General features: G+C 40.7%; 1 protein-coding gene across 20 annotated transcripts in view; it reads left to right on the forward strand.

The window, feature by feature from the left end:
- Positions 1-15297, forward strand: part of KLF12 (KLF transcription factor 12) — a 413801-nt gene extending 398504 nt beyond the window's left edge. For all 20 annotated transcript variants that reach the window (XM_026493403.4, XM_057308105.1, XM_048215555.2 and 17 more), the window contains one exon: positions 5592-15297. In XM_026493403.4, the coding sequence (XP_026349188.1) occupies positions 5592-5773 (182 nt within the window). In that variant the 3' untranslated portion in view covers positions 5774-15297. The remainder of the gene's footprint in view (positions 1-5591) is intronic.
- Positions 15298-18845: the final 3548 nt, after the last annotated feature.

Raw genomic sequence — 18845 nt, forward strand, 5'->3', positions numbered from 1 at the left:
TTTTAAAGAACAGAGGAGGACAGATTGTGCTCAAAAATGGCCAGATTCTTTTTTTTTTTAAACACAAAGTGTGGAAATGGCTTGGATTTGTCATGGGACATGGAGAACTGCACGCTTCAAAACTGAAGACCTACAAGTTAGTAAGCTGCTCCCCAAGGTATGGCGTGGAATTAAAGTACCAATTAAATACCCAGATCGTGTCCTTCGGTTTTTCTTAGACACTAGCAACTTAATGTCTCAAGTTAGCCAAGAAACATCACCTGCTAAGACTTATTGGTGAAGACATGTACAATACCATTTTCTATCATTTCATTATTTCATGGGATTAGTAGAAGAAACAAAAATCAAAGATGATCCGATGTTGAAGTCAAAACTTCCTGTTATTTTGAAAAATATTAACTACGCTTTCAGAGATTTTGCCACAAGGGATTCTAAGTGTACCTGTGAATTAGACAAAAGGAAGGAAGAAGGTGGGCATGCTGTTTTTATTTTCAGCTTATTTCTAGGGAAAACAGGTTTGAGTAACACATTTGCAGAAATCTAATTCAGATGCGTTGAAGGACAGCTCACAATTCCTGAAGAAATTATTGGAAATCGTGTTTTCTGTCACCATCATCATGCCAGTGCCAGGAGCTGTGTGCAGTGGAAGCACAGACCCTGGGAGACGCCTGACCTTCCATCACCCAAGCCAACTCTTTCCATAGGAACATTGTCTTGGAGAACACACTTCCCATTCTGTACCTCCCACACTGACTTCTTAACATTAAATTTAGTTTTTTTTATTTTCTAGGAAGATTTTAAAGGAAAGAAGACAGGGTGGAAGAAAGACTCTGTCTCTTCGTCATATCCTTTCAGGGCTCATTTACGCATACTACAATATCTCTTACAAACGCATTTATCATTTTAGTAAGTTTTTACTCACATCAGGAAGTTTCTGTTACCCTGATTTGTTTATAAGATTGTAGCCTTTAAATTGCTTTAAAGCACAAGCATAAAATACAAAGTATAGTTTAATACAATGCAGCGGCCACTAAAATTGGTCTTATCTCCACTTCTAGAACTTGACTAGTCCAAAAAGCACATTTATTGATTTTTTTTTTTTTAATAAAATGCTAGGCAGTGGGCAGGTATAATCAAAACCTAGGTCTCTTGAGCCAAGGGCAGAAGTCAGCTTTGTGCCTGGTCAGGGTGGCCATCTCCCCCCTACCTCCGATAGCTCAGCCCCTAATTTTGAAGAGAGATTTGAAGATAATCATTTTCTTTTTTCCTCTTTTTTTAAGTGTGGGGAGAGAATACCCAAACTCTAGTTTTATTAATGAGGCAATGGGGCAAGGAATATTACGCTTAAGTTTTCATGGATGTTAAAAGGAAAGTACACCTTTTTATAAGAAATTTTCAAGGAAAATTCACTTATCACTTAGACAACTAAGTATTCTCTTTCCTGACATCCTTTCTCACTCCCCGCTCCCTAGTGGAAAAGGTTTGCATTCTTCATTATATGCCTTCATTCGTCGCCTAGCCCCTTAATAACTTACAAGTTTATTTATCATTTCCACTGGTTTTATTGAAGAGCAGTTCGTGTCTGCCTCTGGTATTTTTGAGACCTATTCCTTGTCTTTCTTTTTCTAATCGAGATATAACCGACATAGAACCTTAAATCAGTTTCAGGTGTACAACATGATTCAATATTTGTATAGGTTGTGAAATGATCCCTACAGGAAGTGTAGGTAACATCTGTCAGCACAGATACAGATGATTTTTTGTGTGTGATGAGAACTTGTCATTAAGATCTACTCTCTTAGCAACTTTCAAATAAATAATACAATGTTACTAACTATAGTCGCTCTGCTGTTCCATTATATCCCCATCATGACTTCGTTTTTCTGTGCCTTTCGACCCACTTCACCCATTTCACGTGACCTTGTCTTTCCTGATTGCCTCTTGCCCTGGATTCCACCTCACAGAATACTTCTCTGTTTTGCACTACGTTTTCCTGCTCCACCTCTCGGTTCACAGAAATCCTTACCATCAGTTACTGCCTCCCCTGTGCCCTAGCGCCTGAAATATCCATGTTAGAAACGATGCCCTACAGCTAAGCTACTTTCTGATCCTTCCCTTCCTGTGCCTTCCTTCCCAGACTCAGTAGAATAGTAGTAACTCGTCATGGTCCCCCGTGACCTTGTAACACGTCTGTATTAAAAGGGCTTGGAGAGAAGCCTCCATCACTGTGTAGAATCATTGTTCTTTTGGTTACCGGAGAATAGTAAACTTAATTGTCTGAGCGATAAGTGAATTTTCCTTGAAAATTTCTTATAAAAAGGTATACTTTCTTTTTAATATCCATAAAAACATAAACATAACATTCCTTGCCTGTACTGCCTCATTAATAAAAGTATATAGAGACATTCCTGACCCTACCCTATCCTGGCCTCACTCTCATAGGAAAGACCTTCTTCATCTATTAATGAGCAGGGAAGGTCCTGAAGATGTTTTTAAAACTCAGATCGGATTGAGTGAGTCTTTTCAGAGAGTCACTCAATCCAGAACTCTCAATTTAAAGTATTTGACATGAAATATCATGTGTGTTTATTACTGAGTGGGCTGGTAGAATTTTAGTTGGGCTCTTAAGTGGAGAATAAGTGGTTATTCTATAGCCAAAATATTCCCTCACCCACCCGTCCCAGATGAACAATATGCATTATGTACCCTAATTCAATAGTTAACGTAACCAGGAAGACTGCAAAAGGCTCAGGTGACCCCTTAGAGCAGGGGTCAGTAAACTTTCCGTAAAGGCCCAGATATCTCTGTAAACTTCTAGGCATCGCAGGCCAGACGCTCTCTGTTGTGGGGCTCAATTCTGCCATCCCTGGATGACAGCCTTAAACAATATGGAGACTCGTGTTCCAACAAAAACTTATTTATGGACGCTAAAATTTGATTTTCATGTAATTTTCACATGCCATCGAATAGTCCTCTTGATTTTTTTTCAACCACATACCAAGTGTAAAAACCACTCTAAGCTCAAAGGTTGCACAAAAAACAGGCCACAGGCTGGATTTTGCCTAGAAGAGCCACTCTCTGCTACAGATTCTCAATGGAAAAGACATAAATGCCATTATTAAACAGCCAAAATGGAAGAAAAAGACTATTAAAATTGTGAGGAAAAAATTAGAGAATATTAAGTGCCTACTCTGGGTGTACAAAGAAATCCAGAGAGCACCTGAGACAATAAACTGTCCCCATCGTGGGCCATTCGAACCTCTACGATCCTCCTGAGATGAGACTAGAGGCTCTTGTCCCCTCCTTGCCTCTATTTGCTTTCCAGGCTCATCCCAGCTATGGGTCCCCTTCCTCTCACTCTGTCCAGAATGGCAAAGGGAGTCATACACATATGACACTCCCACCTCCATCCTTCAACTAAGAAAACCCACTATTCTTTCCTTCCTAGGCCTTACGCTCTCGGTAGCTGGTTCCAGAGTGACACCAGAGAGGGCTAGGAAGTGCCTGTTGGTGACAAAGAGTCCACCAGCTGAGCTCAGTGCCCCAAAGATGGATGTGTTTTTGAAGTCGTGATTTATATCAAGCTCAGCTTGTTCGAACCCATGCTCGTGACGTGAATGTCACAAACATACGGAGGACGTGTAAATAAAAGCAGGTTAACCGTTGCCATTGAGGTACTATGTAGGAGACACTCAATCTTTTTAAGTTAGGGGTTTTGCTGATTTTTGTGTTTTTAAATTTCTGTTCGACTTGGGTCAGTAGACACCTGCAAATGAAGATTCTTGTCTCTGTAGGACATCTAGAATGAGTCAGAGGTTGAGGTTTTGGGTTAATCCACTCAGTAGGCTTCTACTTGAAAGGAGCCCTTTCAGAGTAACCTGGAGCTTTCTCTGGCCCACAGTTAGTGCATCAATATTTCTAGATTTAACTGGTCTGTACTATTCACTCCCTTCTGAAAGGGTCACTTGATCCTGAAAAGACCCATATAGATAGCATTTATTTCAGAGTTGAATGAAAATTGTTGGGTCCACTTCAGGCTAGTTCTCCTTTGTAGACATCATTTATATTCTCACTTATAGGGCTTAGTGGTTCCGTGTGTGTGTGTGTGTGTGTGTGCGCGTGCATGTGGTGGCAGTTTTACTGATTGATACAAGCTTTTGTTTGATACTTATTCTAGGACCCAAGGATCCTGAAATGGTAGAGGCATAGTCCTTGACCTCCACATATTCAGAAATGGGTAGAGGAGAAAGGCATCGGAATAAAATCTTTATGATATATTGGATAGATGATATAATAGAAGGAAGAAGTGAATGATTTGGGAGTACCTGAGAAAGTAGAACCAACTTTGAGGATATGATGAAGTTTACATGGGAAAAGAATTATACATTCCACTGCAGCGTAGTGAAAAGCACTGGATTTGGAGCCAAATACATCTTTTTTTTTTTTTCTAACATTGGGCAAGTTACTTTACTAGATTGAGCCTCAGTTTTCTCATCTGTAAAGTGGGGTTAACAGTACTCACCCTACAACTCTATGCATAGGAACCTGCAAAAAGCTCCCTTCCCCATTTAGGCCCTTTTCACCAAAGACTGTGTGGCCAGGACGCCTGTTGTTGACTATTGGATGGAAGAAACAGAAGGAGAGATCACTTTTTGTGGGGTTGCATGGGGACAGGGCATCCATTCTGAATGAGAGCCAGGGGGAAAAAAAAAAAAACGCACCTGGGTCAACCATTGTCTCTCTCCCCCTGGGAGTTCATTTGGACAATGGATAGTGTATCTTTTCCCAGCAAAGCCTTTGCATATTTTACTGTCCTTACAAGTTGACTGAAGGACCCGGTCAAATTACGTACTTCTTCAGACGGCTTTTCACCATGAGTTTCAACACTAAAACCAACTTGATGATTCCTCAGGGCTCACCCTAATTAAATCACTGAAAAGAGTATTTAAACTTTACACTCTTAGGCTATCTAGGATTCTTCAACAATAGACAAGCAAAAAGTAGATGTTTATGAATGACGTGTACTTCATACCTAATTTTTGGAGAGTGGTGGAATGCTTTACCTTTCGATGAGATTTTGTGCATATTCCCGATGACTGATAAATGGACGTTTTGTCCTAAAATAGCCTTAAACCATCTAAGCGATGCACATCTGGAGAGGAGTATTGAAACTAAACATAACTAGTGACCCTTTATAATTCTTTGTGAGTCGCAGCATTAGAGCCAGATCAGCCTAGGGAGAGAGCTAAAATGCCTTTTTACTCGAACGCTTGTGATTACATTCAGTAGCGATCAGTCTGTGCCTTTTGATGTTCTGACCGAAAAGTAATGTCCCCGTCATCGAGGAGGCAAGTGTTGACTAACCTGCCAGATGAGATGTCACAACAGGAGAGACGAGATGGAACATCCCCCTCCCCCGCACCCCCGACCCGACTGACCCCCAGCCCGCTGGCGGGATGGTAAGGTTTCCCCACCAAGGATGACCACATGGAAAACCCGCTGAGAGCAACAGTTTCCCCACACATAGTGCTGGCTTGGTTATTATGGGAAAGTGACGGAGCACCAAAAGCGTGTGTCCCTTTTTCTTCCAGGAGAGAAACCTTACAAGTGTACCTGGGAAGGCTGCACCTGGAAGTTCGCTCGCTCGGACGAACTGACAAGGCATTACCGCAAACACACGGGAGTGAAGCCATTCAAGTGCGCGGACTGTGATCGCAGCTTTTCCCGGTCGGATCACTTGGCACTGCACCGCCGGAGGCACATGCTGGTGTGAGGAATGCTCCCCGTCCAGCTGGGCGTAAGAGCTGGGTCTCTTAGCGGCACCCCATTCAGCAGGGCTGAATCCCCTCCACAGTGTTAACACAAAGGGCATCACCATCCCACGATGTCTGAAACCAGAGCAGGAAAAAGAAGGAACTCTTCTCCCTTTGGTCTGAAGGTAACCCCCATCACGACTCCACGAGAAACGTCTTCACGCTGGCCTGGGAGATCCGTGACACAAACGCTGAAGAGACAGGCATTGTTTCCCGTGCCGTGTGCTCTGCCGTGTCAAGATGTTTGTAGCTTGTACGTTTTCTGAGCTGTCAGACATTTTGTTATTGATCCCTTAAAGGTCATCTGCCGCCAGCTGATGGCTAGAGCAGGACCTGTCCAGTTGGGATTCTTCTCCCATCATCCCACCCCTCCCCCTCTTTTTACTGAAATTTTAGTTACTGTCTCAGTAAGATAGAACACACATCCAATCTGTTACCAGCGAGCAGCATGAAAGTAGAGAAGAAGCAGCCTGTTGGAGAGTTCCATGACCTGAAAAGAAAGGGGCACTCAGGCGGCCCTTGGCAATAGTGTGACGGCATTCTAGATAGCGCCACCCGCCACTTGTCATTCTGCCATGCCCTGAAGAAAAACCGACATTGAATCTTTCATTTGTTTGTCGTTGATTGTTTCTGTTCTGTTTGATTCTGTTTTGTTCATCTGTTCGAGCAGAGGGGCAGCGACATTTCAGGTGGAGCGTAGTCCCGGTGTCTGCCCTGGCGTGGACCGGCACAGAGGTGTTCTGTAGTTGAATAGGAAGAGCCTGTCTAAAAAAACTACTGCCCCACTTCAAACCGCAGTGTTCTGTCACCTAGGCATCATCTCTTCCTGCCCCTAGTATTTGATTACAAGGAATCAGGGGGGAAAAAAAACCAACAACTTTCTTAGACACACTGGCACCAAGGTAAGAGGTGGGGCTGCCCAGGCAAAGTCAGTGAACATGAAAAATCAGACAAAGCAGAGATGGAATAATGCGCCTCTTGAGGAGAAAAGCAATAATGAATAAAAGGACTTTCCTACAATAACTTCACTGAGGACTCACGTTACCAATTTTCATACTTACTAAAGGGATTGTAAAAAACACCCCAGCATTTTCGAGGTCTTGGTTACATTGACAGCAATGAGGTAATCTTTCTGCTGTTTGTTGTCCTGCTTGGTTGAGTACCACAATTAAAGATTATGCTCCCCTTTTCTTGTTTGAAAACAGTTATTTGGTGACCAGAAAGGCCAAGGAGGCATAGCAGGGAATTAACCCTTGGGTTAATGGGTCAGTTCTCCTTGGAACCAAGTCGGTGGAAAGGGAGTGCTCCCGGAGGAAAGCCTAACATGGTGCTAGTTTCCTCACTTGGAGAGCCAAGGCTAAGTGACTCTCCATTAGGTTCTCCTATACAGATTTCCTTTTCTAAACTGTATCAGACCCCAGGGGTTCTGCGTTGGCATGGACAGGCATGTTGAACCCACTCATCCTGTGCTGAGGGTGAGGGGAGATGACAGTCCCGTCAACCCCCTAAAATTATGAGCCTTGCTACTAGCGAAGTATACGGTAAACAAAGCAATACATCACCAACTAGCATTCTTTCAGAAAAACTATCATATTTTTTCCCCACTAAAAGCTGTTTTTTTTTTTCAGCTTTATGTGGCTAAGGGGCTTGGTGACGTTTTTTGTTGTTGTTGTTGTTGTTGTTGTTGTTAAGATTTTTTATAGCTTAGATATAAAAGGTTGCCAGCATAGACCTTTGCAATATATTTTAATTAAAACACTTGATTTGGGGAATTGCACAAATTAACCTCACAATATTCCTAGCTCATTTTGAACATTCTGAAATAGTTTCCGGTGGGAGAACTGTCCTTTTTAGGATCATCTTCTAAGTCAGACAATCTTATTCTGACGAAGCAAGGAGCGATAAACATTGAAACAAGGACAATTTGTGTTGGATGGTATTAGCAGGGACTGTTTTAAATGTTCAAGCAACAGCTAATGATGTTCAGGTCAAATTCTATCTTCAAAACTATGTGCTCTGCATTTTCTGCCAGGTCTGAAAAACTCATCAGGCAATTTCCCTCAAACAAGGGCTTTGATTCTATTGATAAATTAACTTCTTTTGCTACACAATCTACTACCCACCAGGCACTATTTTTTTGTGGGGTTTTTTGTTTTGTTTTGGTTTTTGGTTTTTTTACCAACTGGAAAGTTTTGTATCTGTACTGTATACAATTCCTACTTCTCATGGCCTGTGACCATTTGGGGTGGAAAAGGGTCTCTTGCTGCATGCCAGCATTGGTTCCTGGTCAGTGGCAAAGAACACGGGGAGCGGCCAGCACGGCCGTGCAGCCCTCCCTGCTGGTCCTGGAACCGGGTTGGCAGTCAGTAGGTGAATCGCCCAGGGGCAGTGTAGACTTGATTCCATTCTGCCTGCCCTCATAAGATGGGCCGATCTCTTCTCTGCACAGAGATGTCTTGAGAGAGTTACAGGTAGAAATGGTTTTTAGAATTCATAGAACTGACAGGCAGTGGGAGCTTCCTGAGTGACAGCTTGATTTAAATTTAGCACAGAACTAAATGGGCTGCTCCTCTCTGATCACACAGGAAAGGTTCAGGGAAGTGAGCTTTTTCTCCTCACCCTCTGAAAGTGGAAACCAGACTGAGATGGTAAGTCAACCGCTAAAACCTGTCCGCGTTACGCCGCCCCCCGCCCCGTGACATGCTCGATACTGCTAAAGAGAAATCTAAGCACAAACAGTGAGTGAGTTGCTGATCTCACCCCAGGACTGAAACTTACCCGAGGCTTGTCCTGGAACCTAGCAAATTCTCCCTGGTGAGTTTTCTACTGGTGTGTCCCCACGGAAAGGAAAGCGGTTGCGGAGAGAAGGAATTAGGATTTTAGGTAGGAATATCTTCAGGCACGGAGAAGCCGCCTCCATTTCATCTGTGTGCATGCTAGCCTCTCTTAAAAAGCACAGTAGTGGATGACGAACACGCGAAAAGGCGCAGAATCCGCAGGACTTGTCCGTCCCCCAACTAGAAGCACTCTGGTTTTGACTCGGGAGCTGCTGAGCTGGCAGTCGGGCGCGCGTGCGCGTCTGAGATCTGCCCCGCGGACGGCCGCGGTGGCTGCAGAAGCGCCGGTAGGCCTGACGATCTCTGTGCGCGGTAGAGACGGAGTTCACGCGAGTGAGCGTTCTTTGAACAGTTACCAGTCACTCTGAGGTTGTGTAAGATTCCCTCCCCATATTCCGATCTTAAGTTGTGCGGAAGCAGACTCACGCTTCCCCATCCACCTCCAGCCCCGACGTGTCAGTTACGTGTGGACTCTGAGAAGCCTGCTTGAACACTTGTCTTAAGTTCTATTAAGACGTTTAGACTAAAATTCCTCATGGCTTTCCCATAAAGAATATGCTACTGCCTGGCATCACTTCGACAAAACACTATAGGACATTTATTTTCAAGAGCAGTGGAATAACAGTAACACAAACTGCATTTTTAAGAAGAGCACTTTTTATTCGCTTGAAAGGTTAAGGGGAAAATAGGAAGAGGAGTGTGAGGGGGAAAGAACTTACAAGATGCTGCAGTGTTTACAAATGCCAGTTCTAGGTGATGAGAAAGGCCATTCTCCTTGTGGTTGAAATTTGGAATAGCTTACACAAAGATTGTGTTCCTTTTTATACAACTTTTTTTAACTTCAAATTTTGCCATTTGTGTTTTAAACGTAAATATAATTCTGCACTTTGAAATCAGTTCATCAGAACGACAACATGTATATGGATAAAGATGCAGTATTCCTTATTCTGTACTTTATTTATTATACTTACCAAAGCTGCAATTGAATAAATCCGGTGAGGTGAGGCCTTCAGATCTACTAATACGCCTTTGTTATGTTGTTATGACTGCTTAGAAATGTAGCCATGATGTTGTTATAAAGGTGTCTTCACCGTAGAGCGAGGACTGACAGAATTTAAGCAGTGTTAAGAATGCCAGCACCCACGAGACGCTGAGTTTTAGTCTTCATGTGAGGGACTGAACGTGGGAGAACTCTCACGGATCATATTAGGCCCGGGAAGCCTTAATACTCATAGTCCATAGTCCAGTCTCCGATTTTGCTCTGTACTCAATGCCTGTAAATTGAGGAGGTAAATGTACTCTCTAACGTCATTGACCAAATCTCTTCCTCCAGTTTTTTCCTAGGGAATGCATCTCATTAAAAAAGTCTTTCGATTTGATTTGGTTTCGTTTAGCAAAGGGGTTTGGTAAGTCATGTCTTCCGTATACATTTCTACTCATCCCCACACTGCCTTCCACTTACCTGTACAGGCCCCCCCCAGCACATTCACGCCTGCCCATGCAGCAGCTAGTAAATATCAACAAAGAACTTTTTTAAAAGAATGAATTTGTAATAATCCATGCTGTCTAGAAATGTAAGTTATTTACCTTATTAGGGAATCAGCTTATGATGCTATATATGACTTTGCCTGCATTTTATAGTTAAGAAGTGTACATAAAAATTTTAAAAATGCTATATTTTCACAGTTTCATTATAGAGTAACGTCTGTTTAGCAACCCATGTCCATTGGTATTTTACATGTGCTGAATACTGTGCAGTTGCAATAGGAATTCAGATTTTCATAAGAAAATGAAATAGGAGGATACTGCATCTTTAAAAAAAAGAGTGAAAATATTTTGCTGTATTCGTAAACATATGTGATAGTGGAAAAGTATTTTCAAACTCGCAAATTTTACAGAGGTTGTAAATAGTTTGATGAAGTATGTTGGGGGAAAAAAGAGCTTCTAGTTTTCATCACAATAAAAAAAAAGAAACTTGTTCAGATATGCCTTGTATATCTTACAATTAGCAATATTGCCATGGGAACTCTGTTCTGCTTTGGCAGAGCCCATTCCTTGTGCTCTGACAAAATGGAGTGGCCACTCGTCTCAATTTAGCCAGGATGGTTTAAAACACAGTGAAGTCATTTTAAGTTGTAAACAACTGATTCCAAATTCAAAATGTCTTTGCCTGGAAAGGGGGAAATAGCTGCATAGGATTTTACTTGTGCTAAAGAGAAACATCTAGCAGTCCTTCTCTTTTCTCAATTATCTTCCTCCTCGATGAACTAGTTCTTAAAGGAACAAAAAAACAAAACAACGGTAAGGTGTTTATTCTTGTTTAATTCCAGAGGGAATGAAGAGTTTTAAGAGTAGCTACATGTTGATAAGATAAAGTGCTATGGTTATGGCCACATGTTAAATGAATCTGTACTGGCAATAGGAATAAGCTAATGCCCATTTTCAGAAATGAATTAAAAGCTGAAAGTGCCTGTCAATAGACATTATGACCAATGAGATATTCCTATACTTTTACACAGCAATAATTCTTCATTAGACTGGGTTTTTCCTCCACGTTTGGGAAACACACACTCACACACAGAGTGAGAGAAAGAATAAATATATGCACATAGTACATTGAATATGTTCACATAGCCACAAAAATTCTTTTGTGATTTTTAAATATGCCTAATCTTGTTTATGTTAGTATTTCTTAATTTAATCTTATTTACGGAACGTAAGAATGCAAATCTGAACATTAAGGTTCTCTTCAACATACACTCTGGCATATGGCAATTATAATTTTAAGATAAAAACTTCATGGATTTGCCCCAAACTTGCAAAACACTGTGCGTGGCTCAAAAAGTTTTGCTCAGTTAACAAAAGCCCAATTTTTTTAGAGCAAAACACTAGAAAGATTTGTTTGTTCTACTTTGTTTTGTCCACTAAGATCAAATGCACAAATTCATCTTTACATTTCTTCATTTCTTTTTTCCCTAATATTTTCTGTTACCATACAAGAACCATTTTGAAATAAATATCCACACAGCCATTTCTCCCCTAAAAGCCTACTGAAGACTGCTGACACTTAGTAAGCCTAGCTTTAACCGAGGTTTGCAGTTGGTCCTGGAAATGACCAGACTTACATTCAGAACTTCCCTACTTTTTCCTCTAATTATTTTACTGCTAGAAGTGGAGTCATGAATAGAAATATACAATGAGATTATACAAATAGACAAGAGCCCTGGAAATTGTCCAGTCTTAACCATCTCAGAGCACAAATCCACCCAAACGAGCTATTGAGGCTATCAGTAAAATTATACTCCTTCAGAGCCAAACATTTGGTAAGAGCAATTTTAAAAAGTGTAACTGTGATTAAACACTCAGGCTTTAGACAGTGAAGACGACCACGATGGACAGCAATCTACATATTTCTCCAGAACCAGACCGCAGGCCTAGGAAACCATCTACTGTTTCCTTCTCTGAGTTTCAGAAAGAATGAAAGGGAGAAGGAAATCTGCCAGGATAAGGTGTAAGAGAACCAATGAAGTGTCAAAGGAAAGCAGCTGGGTCCTTTCATCTCACCGCAGTCAAGTCTTCTGACTGCGCTGTTTTCCGCAAGGTGTCCGAAAGTGCTAAATGGGAAGGTCTAAAATTCAGCAAACCATGAAAACAACAGCTATTCTTTCTTAAGTCCTTACTCTATACCAAGCATTCTACTAGGCCACTTTTGGACACATTAACCCATAAACAGGTTTACATTTTATGGCTGGGAAACAGGCCCAGAGAGTTGGCTGAGTTGTCTGCTAACACAAAAGGGAACAGCAGAGTGGGAAGGTAAAGCTACGCTTGTCTGGCTCTGAAGCCTGTATTCTACCTGCACTACATTGCACGTGTCTTCCCAGCAGCCAAGTTGTCCTGTCTCTAACTGAAGTTGTTTTATGGCTGGGCAGTCCTATTTTCCAAGCACAAGACAGCACATGGTAGGACAGTGGTAGCTAAGATTTGAAATCGGTCTTTTCCTGGAAAGTCATGCATGAAGGATCATTATAAACAAACAGTAACAACCAGTATCCCTGAACTTGTCACTTTCCTCCTAAATGTTTGGCCCGGAGAACCCAGAATCATTAAAACTCTCCCCTACTGGGTGGCATTTTAGCCAGAGGGGGTTTTCTCCATTCTATGTATTTCTTTGTAAGCATAGTAAAAACCTTTCCACCGGTAGACCTTCTAGAATCTGCTCAAATTGCATTTGAAGTTTTCACCTCCCTCAAACGAGTCGTTATTAACAGAGCCCACTCTTGGCGGCTGTTTCTGGGGTGGCGATCACAAACGTTCAGATTCTGAGCAAGGAGGGAGAACGGACAATGCCTTTTCCGATTTCTCGCCTGACAGTACCACCTTGGAATGTTTTAAATAGTCTTATGAATACTTTGTTTATAGTATTGTTGTTAGTTTAATTGAATTTTCTGTAAGAAGCTGTCCAACATCAGAGGAGTCAACCCCCACCCCTTTTCTGTGTAGAACAAGGTCCCTGACAATATTGATCCACGGAAATACTAATGGGCTTAGAAAACATTAAGAGAATGTCATTTCTCATGGTGTTTCTTTTTTCTGAAAATGAATCTCCTGAATTATGATCTTTCTCCCTGTTCCTTGGCCGAGGGAAGAGATAAAACCTGTATAAACAAATTCCCTTCCGTGCTGAGAGCAAGTGTTCCGTGCTCACAAGCCACTGCGGGAAGCGCCTCTCTTCCCCGTTAACTGGGTTTCACAAGCACCAGTTTCTCAACAACCAAACCACAATTTGAAGTGAGTTGAAAAGAGATGAATAGTGGCAATAGTCACATCAGGACTTTTTTTTTTTCCTTCTGGGTTTCATCTCTAGAACCCGTAAATGTTTTGAGACAACAGAGTCTGCCCTTTGTGCAAAGCAAGAACCAGTAACTGTGTGAATACTACCTTGCTTTTTCCAAAGCAGCCCTACCAAGACTTTCACAGAGATTCATTTTTGGTGAGAAATGAGGGTTCTAGAGGACGGTAGGATTTGGGTCAAATTCTAGTCAAAGTGCTCAAGTAATCCAAAAGTAAGACATTTTAGGGACACACCAACATCTTCCCTTTGCTAATTTCATGCTCCAAAGCTACAGCATAAAACATTATAGAAAAATGCTTTTGCCCTACTTGTGTTTCTAGTTTTCCCGTTGCAGGATTTTGTAATTACATCCAGACTGCAGTATACACTTTGTCCCTCAAACTTCATTACGTTGGATGGGTACCGTTGAACTGGGGCACTGGTGCCTATATTCAAGGCTCTTTCCTATCAACTTGTCTGTCCGCAATTTGTCGTGTTTAAAAATCCATTAAAAAAAAAAAAAATCACCATCCCCCTTCCCTCCCCAGAATGGTGGCTGTATTGTTTCGTCCATGTCTATGTGGGACACATTGCATCACACGGCAAACCAACTCTCTGTGGATGTGAGATAACTACTTACAAAACCAGCTTGAAAACATCGTCTTATGTATTATGTCATCCTGCATCAGAATGCAATTATGTGTATCATAACATACTCATTTTAAAAAAAGAGAAACCAGCAAATTCGTGTTTGTCCATTGAAGAATGTACTCAGAACTTTCTGTGTTGTGAAACGATGAGAACAGACCACCTTTAAGATACCCACCTGCCACTTAAAATGACTTAGTTATAATTAGTAGTAGTCTAGACGCTGCTCTTGGCGTGTGGGGGTCAGTTCAAATGTCACGTTCTTCTGAATAAATCTCTCACTCGTATTTGAAAAAAAAAAATTATGGGAATAAAGAAAAATATCATCTTCGGCCAAATCAAGCAGGCATCTTTTTTCCTTTTCCTTGACACTTCGCTCATTATACATGATGACTGGATCACAAGATCCATCTGTGGAAAAATACAAAAACGTCCTTTAGTTTACAAAACAGTTATTCTAGGCTCGAAAGCCCCTGAAGAGCAAATTGAATAGGTGTGCTGCGTCTGATTCACTTAACAGATGTCATTTCACAGAAGACTCTTGGGTCTCTGACCCCAGAGAGTTAGAATGCCCATGGGAGGTCCTATGCATTAAAGGACAAAACCCCCCCAATGATGCTGGCAAGCAAAGGTGTTCATTTCTTAGGTCTTCATTTGGTTTTCTGTTCAGAGTTTTAATTGCAAATGAATTTATTTCTCCAGCTTATCTAAAGATCTAATTTCCCACTAGTTTCCTCGGCATTTATATACTCTGTAGTGTTTAGGCAGCCCCTGTTATAAGTTTATTAATATTATGTAAGTGTTGTTCTTGTATTTATGTATAGTGTATGTATTGTAAATATACTCAGAGCTTTTTTCCTTTTACTGTAAAATGGTGATTTTTTTTTTTTTTTTGCCCTATGATAATGTAAAGGGAGACCCTCCTAATGAGATTCTCTCAGAGGATGATTATTCCAGTCTATTCTCAGAGATTTAAATGAACAAGTGTTATCGTTTTTAATGGTGTCTCAGACATATTCTGTTGGTGCATTGCTTTTCTGTATTCAACTTTCCTATGAATTGAGCTGTGAACCGAAATAGAGTTTAAACCTTTAACTGTATGCATTTGTATAATTATCTGAATGAAGGCATGAAGGTTAAATAAAGCATTTTGTATGGAACAAAACTCCCTAATTATTACTAAGGCTGACTCAGACACTTTGGAAATCATGGTTATTAACCATTCTAATTAAACCTTTGTTATGAAAAGTTTTACCACTTGTGTATAGTGATTTGAAACACAGAACGAGATATACTGTATACTCAAAAATGAACAGGGTTTTTATTTCATAACAACTAGCACCTAAAGAAGGATTCCTAACTTAATATTTTACTGAATATAAAACTAAAAAGTGGTCCAGAAATATAAAGTGATATGAAAAAGTTACCTTTCAGAGCTGAAAATGGAATCTCTGTAATTGAATCAATTATTTTTTTCAGATGTTGTGTATCAGCTAGGTATAGAATGATCCATCTAGCACATGCCAAAGCTAGTTTGTTTCTGTATATTTTTAGGAAAACTGGATCATGAGGCTTTGAAAATAAGACCGTTAATGAGTAGAACATCTTTTGAATAATTGCTAAAATAAGCACTTGAAGCATCTGTTTAAGTACCTCCTGCATGGTGTCCTTCAACTGAAGATCTACTAGAAAAATCCATTCTACAATTGGGATGGTAGTAAATACTACTAACAATTATATAGAAAGGTGATAGATGATAGGTGATAATTAAAATAATAATAATAAAACGATAAAACTCCATAGATGCCAGGCAGTATTCTAAGCATTATATCTGCTTCTTTTAATTCATTATGAAAAATTCTGAGTTAGGTACCATTAGTATCCTAATATTTCCAGAAAAAAAGTGAGGCATTGAGTTTAGGTAAATTTCCCAATCAGTCTGGTTCCAGGATTGGTGTCCTTAGCCACTAAAGGGCAATGGGTTAAGGGGCTAGAAACAGGATGGAAGGTGAGGAACAGGGGCTGAGGTGGGAGAGAGAGTTAAGAGCATTGAATATCATAGAAATATTCAACAAATATCTTTGATTATATATGTACATGCAAATATTTAAAAACCCAACAAAATATTACCTTTCATCTCAGACTCTGCAAACCATAGTGTAATTTAATAACTCATGAAAATCAGAGACTGAAATCATTTGGGGCTCACTTTACTACTGACAGAAATCCATTTCCAAATAAACATGGAGTTCTGCAAAATCCCTCTGTTCCACTCAAAGACACTGTGCAGAGAGCCACGGGGGCGTACGTCCCACCCTGTCCCCCTCCAAACATGCTGCTTCTGCCTCAGGCCGGAGACTCTGTGACCCATTGCTCTGACTTTCCCAAAGCTGGCTGTTTTGAGCACTCTGAAGGGGTCCCTCCCAGGGGAGTGATTTTTCTCTCCCAGTCAGAACTTTCTTGGTACTTCCATGGCGATCACAACCCAACTTTGCGAAAGAAATCACTCATGAAAAGATTATAAGATTTTTTTTTGAAAATTGACGCAATAAACCGTAAGTACATTTTTACTAAATTATTTGTGAAGATATTAGTTACGCCGTGTTAGAAAAACTCTGTTAAGGCAGAGGCCAATAAAATAGAAAGGTCTATCTTGTTCTACGCTGTGGTGAAGGAAGCATGGCAGTAACTTGTAAGGCTGAACCTAGTGTATTCAGTTACTTCATTTTGGGTAAGACTGTAACAAAATGGTCTTTGGTCTTTGGCCTGATTTTCTGAGAGTCCTCTTTAAGCCATGCAAACAGCCAAACCAGCGCCCTAGTTATGTTTTTTGTTTGTTTTTCAGTTCATCCCAGGAAACTTTATCATAAAGATAGACCGATGAGACAAATCTCATGGAATAGATCACATGATACTGTTTTACTCTCAAGGTAACTTAATTTGTTAGTATTTCTTTTTCCGAGTGATTCCCGGGTACTTCAGCAATAGGCGGAATTATATGGGTGCTAGATAATTCGGTAACTTCCTCCGTCCTCTCCTTTACTCTGGGTGTTTCATCTAGCTAAGATTTCTAGCCCAAATATTGATAGTGTCATTGTTTCTTACTCTCCCCAGTATAATGACTACAAAACAACCGCATGAAATGGTTAATAGTACAGAAATGGCAATGTGCATAGGATTAGAATACCTTGGGGCTTTATCAAAGAAGAAAAAAGGTATCAGTGCTAGAACAAAATCATGCTCCCTAAAAAATGATTTTAGTCCCAGATGGCCACTGATGGCTTTCATACCATATAGTGCATTGTCTTCCCACCAAAGTTGCACGGTTTCCTTCTACACAATGAGTTCCTTGTACTTTGTCTGAGTGCCGTCTGGATTTAATATATTTCTCTCCCAGCAGTGTAATAAGTGTAATTTACATCACTTCCTGTTTAGTCTAAATTCACCAATGAACGCCTACACAGCTCATACACTCGAGTGATTATCTATTTCTGAAATAAATTACATTTTCCTTGTACAGGAACAACTTTTACATAATCTGTTTTCTTTTACAGTTTCACTGTGTTAAATTCGTGTGTGTGTGTGTGTGTGTGTGTGTGTGTGTGTGTGTGTAACAGAGAGAGAGGGAGAGAGAAAGAGAAGAAGAGAAGCTGTTTTATGAGTCCATGATGACATCAGCAATATTAGACTCAAGCAGGTATGCCAAAAACAGGTTCACTCGGGAATGTCCCAGAATTGCTTAAACACATGGATAGCCATCATGATGCTCCCTTTTATTATAGCTACGGTTTATGCGAATATTGGGATCCATTACTCTGGAGAGGATTGCAAGGCCCTGCAGGTCCGTGCCAAGAGCGACTGTGATATCCATGTCCCTTGAAGCTTTCAGACTGCACCAAAGATTCAGGTCAGTTCCAGCATCTTGAGAGTGGCTTTGCTGCTGCCCCAGACTCTTCTGAACTCTTGGGCTTGATCACAGACCAAGTCGGGCGGTAGATGCGGCCATGAGGGTTAACATGGTCGATCATCCTCAGGGCTCTTTAAGCTGACGTTTGTGTGGCCAGTACATGTTGTTGCTGAACTAGGGTCTCTGGACCCTACTTCACCTTTCATTGCCGATTTGGAGCCATTGATTTGTAATATGTTTAACGTGAATCCACACAGTCACTTAGGCATTGATTGTTGATTCTTATGTAATATATATAACAATATTCTATATATTAACATTTAAGTTATAGTCAATATATCTAAAATATGGGGGAGTGGTTGGGAAATTTCATAAAGTTTATTTGTTCAGACACTCATGCATGACACATCAATGTTATTATGTTTACTAGTAACAATTTTTACATGCATAAAATAAGGAAAAGTGCATATTTGAGTTATTAGTCTGTGTAGGTATTATACTAATTAATATAAGACATAAAATTTATACCTAAGACATAAGCTCTAACCAAAAGTAGGTTACATCCTACTAGGGTAGATAAATACACAATTTCTATAGTAGAAAACATGAATGAGGGGCGCCTGGGTGGCTCAGTCAATTAAGCATTTGCCTTTGGCTCAGGCCATGATCCCAGGGTCCTGGGATCTAGTCCCTCATCTGGCTCCCTGCTCAGCGGGGAGTCTGCTTCTCCCTCTGCCCCACTCCCCAGCTTGTGTGCTCTTTTTCTCTCTCTGTCAAATAAACAAATAAAATCTAAAAAAAAAGAA

This window comes from Ursus arctos, unplaced genomic scaffold, assembly GCF_023065955.2.
Source record: "Ursus arctos isolate Adak ecotype North America unplaced genomic scaffold, UrsArc2.0 scaffold_10, whole genome shotgun sequence".
Taxonomy (NCBI): domain Eukaryota; kingdom Metazoa; phylum Chordata; class Mammalia; order Carnivora; family Ursidae; genus Ursus; species Ursus arctos.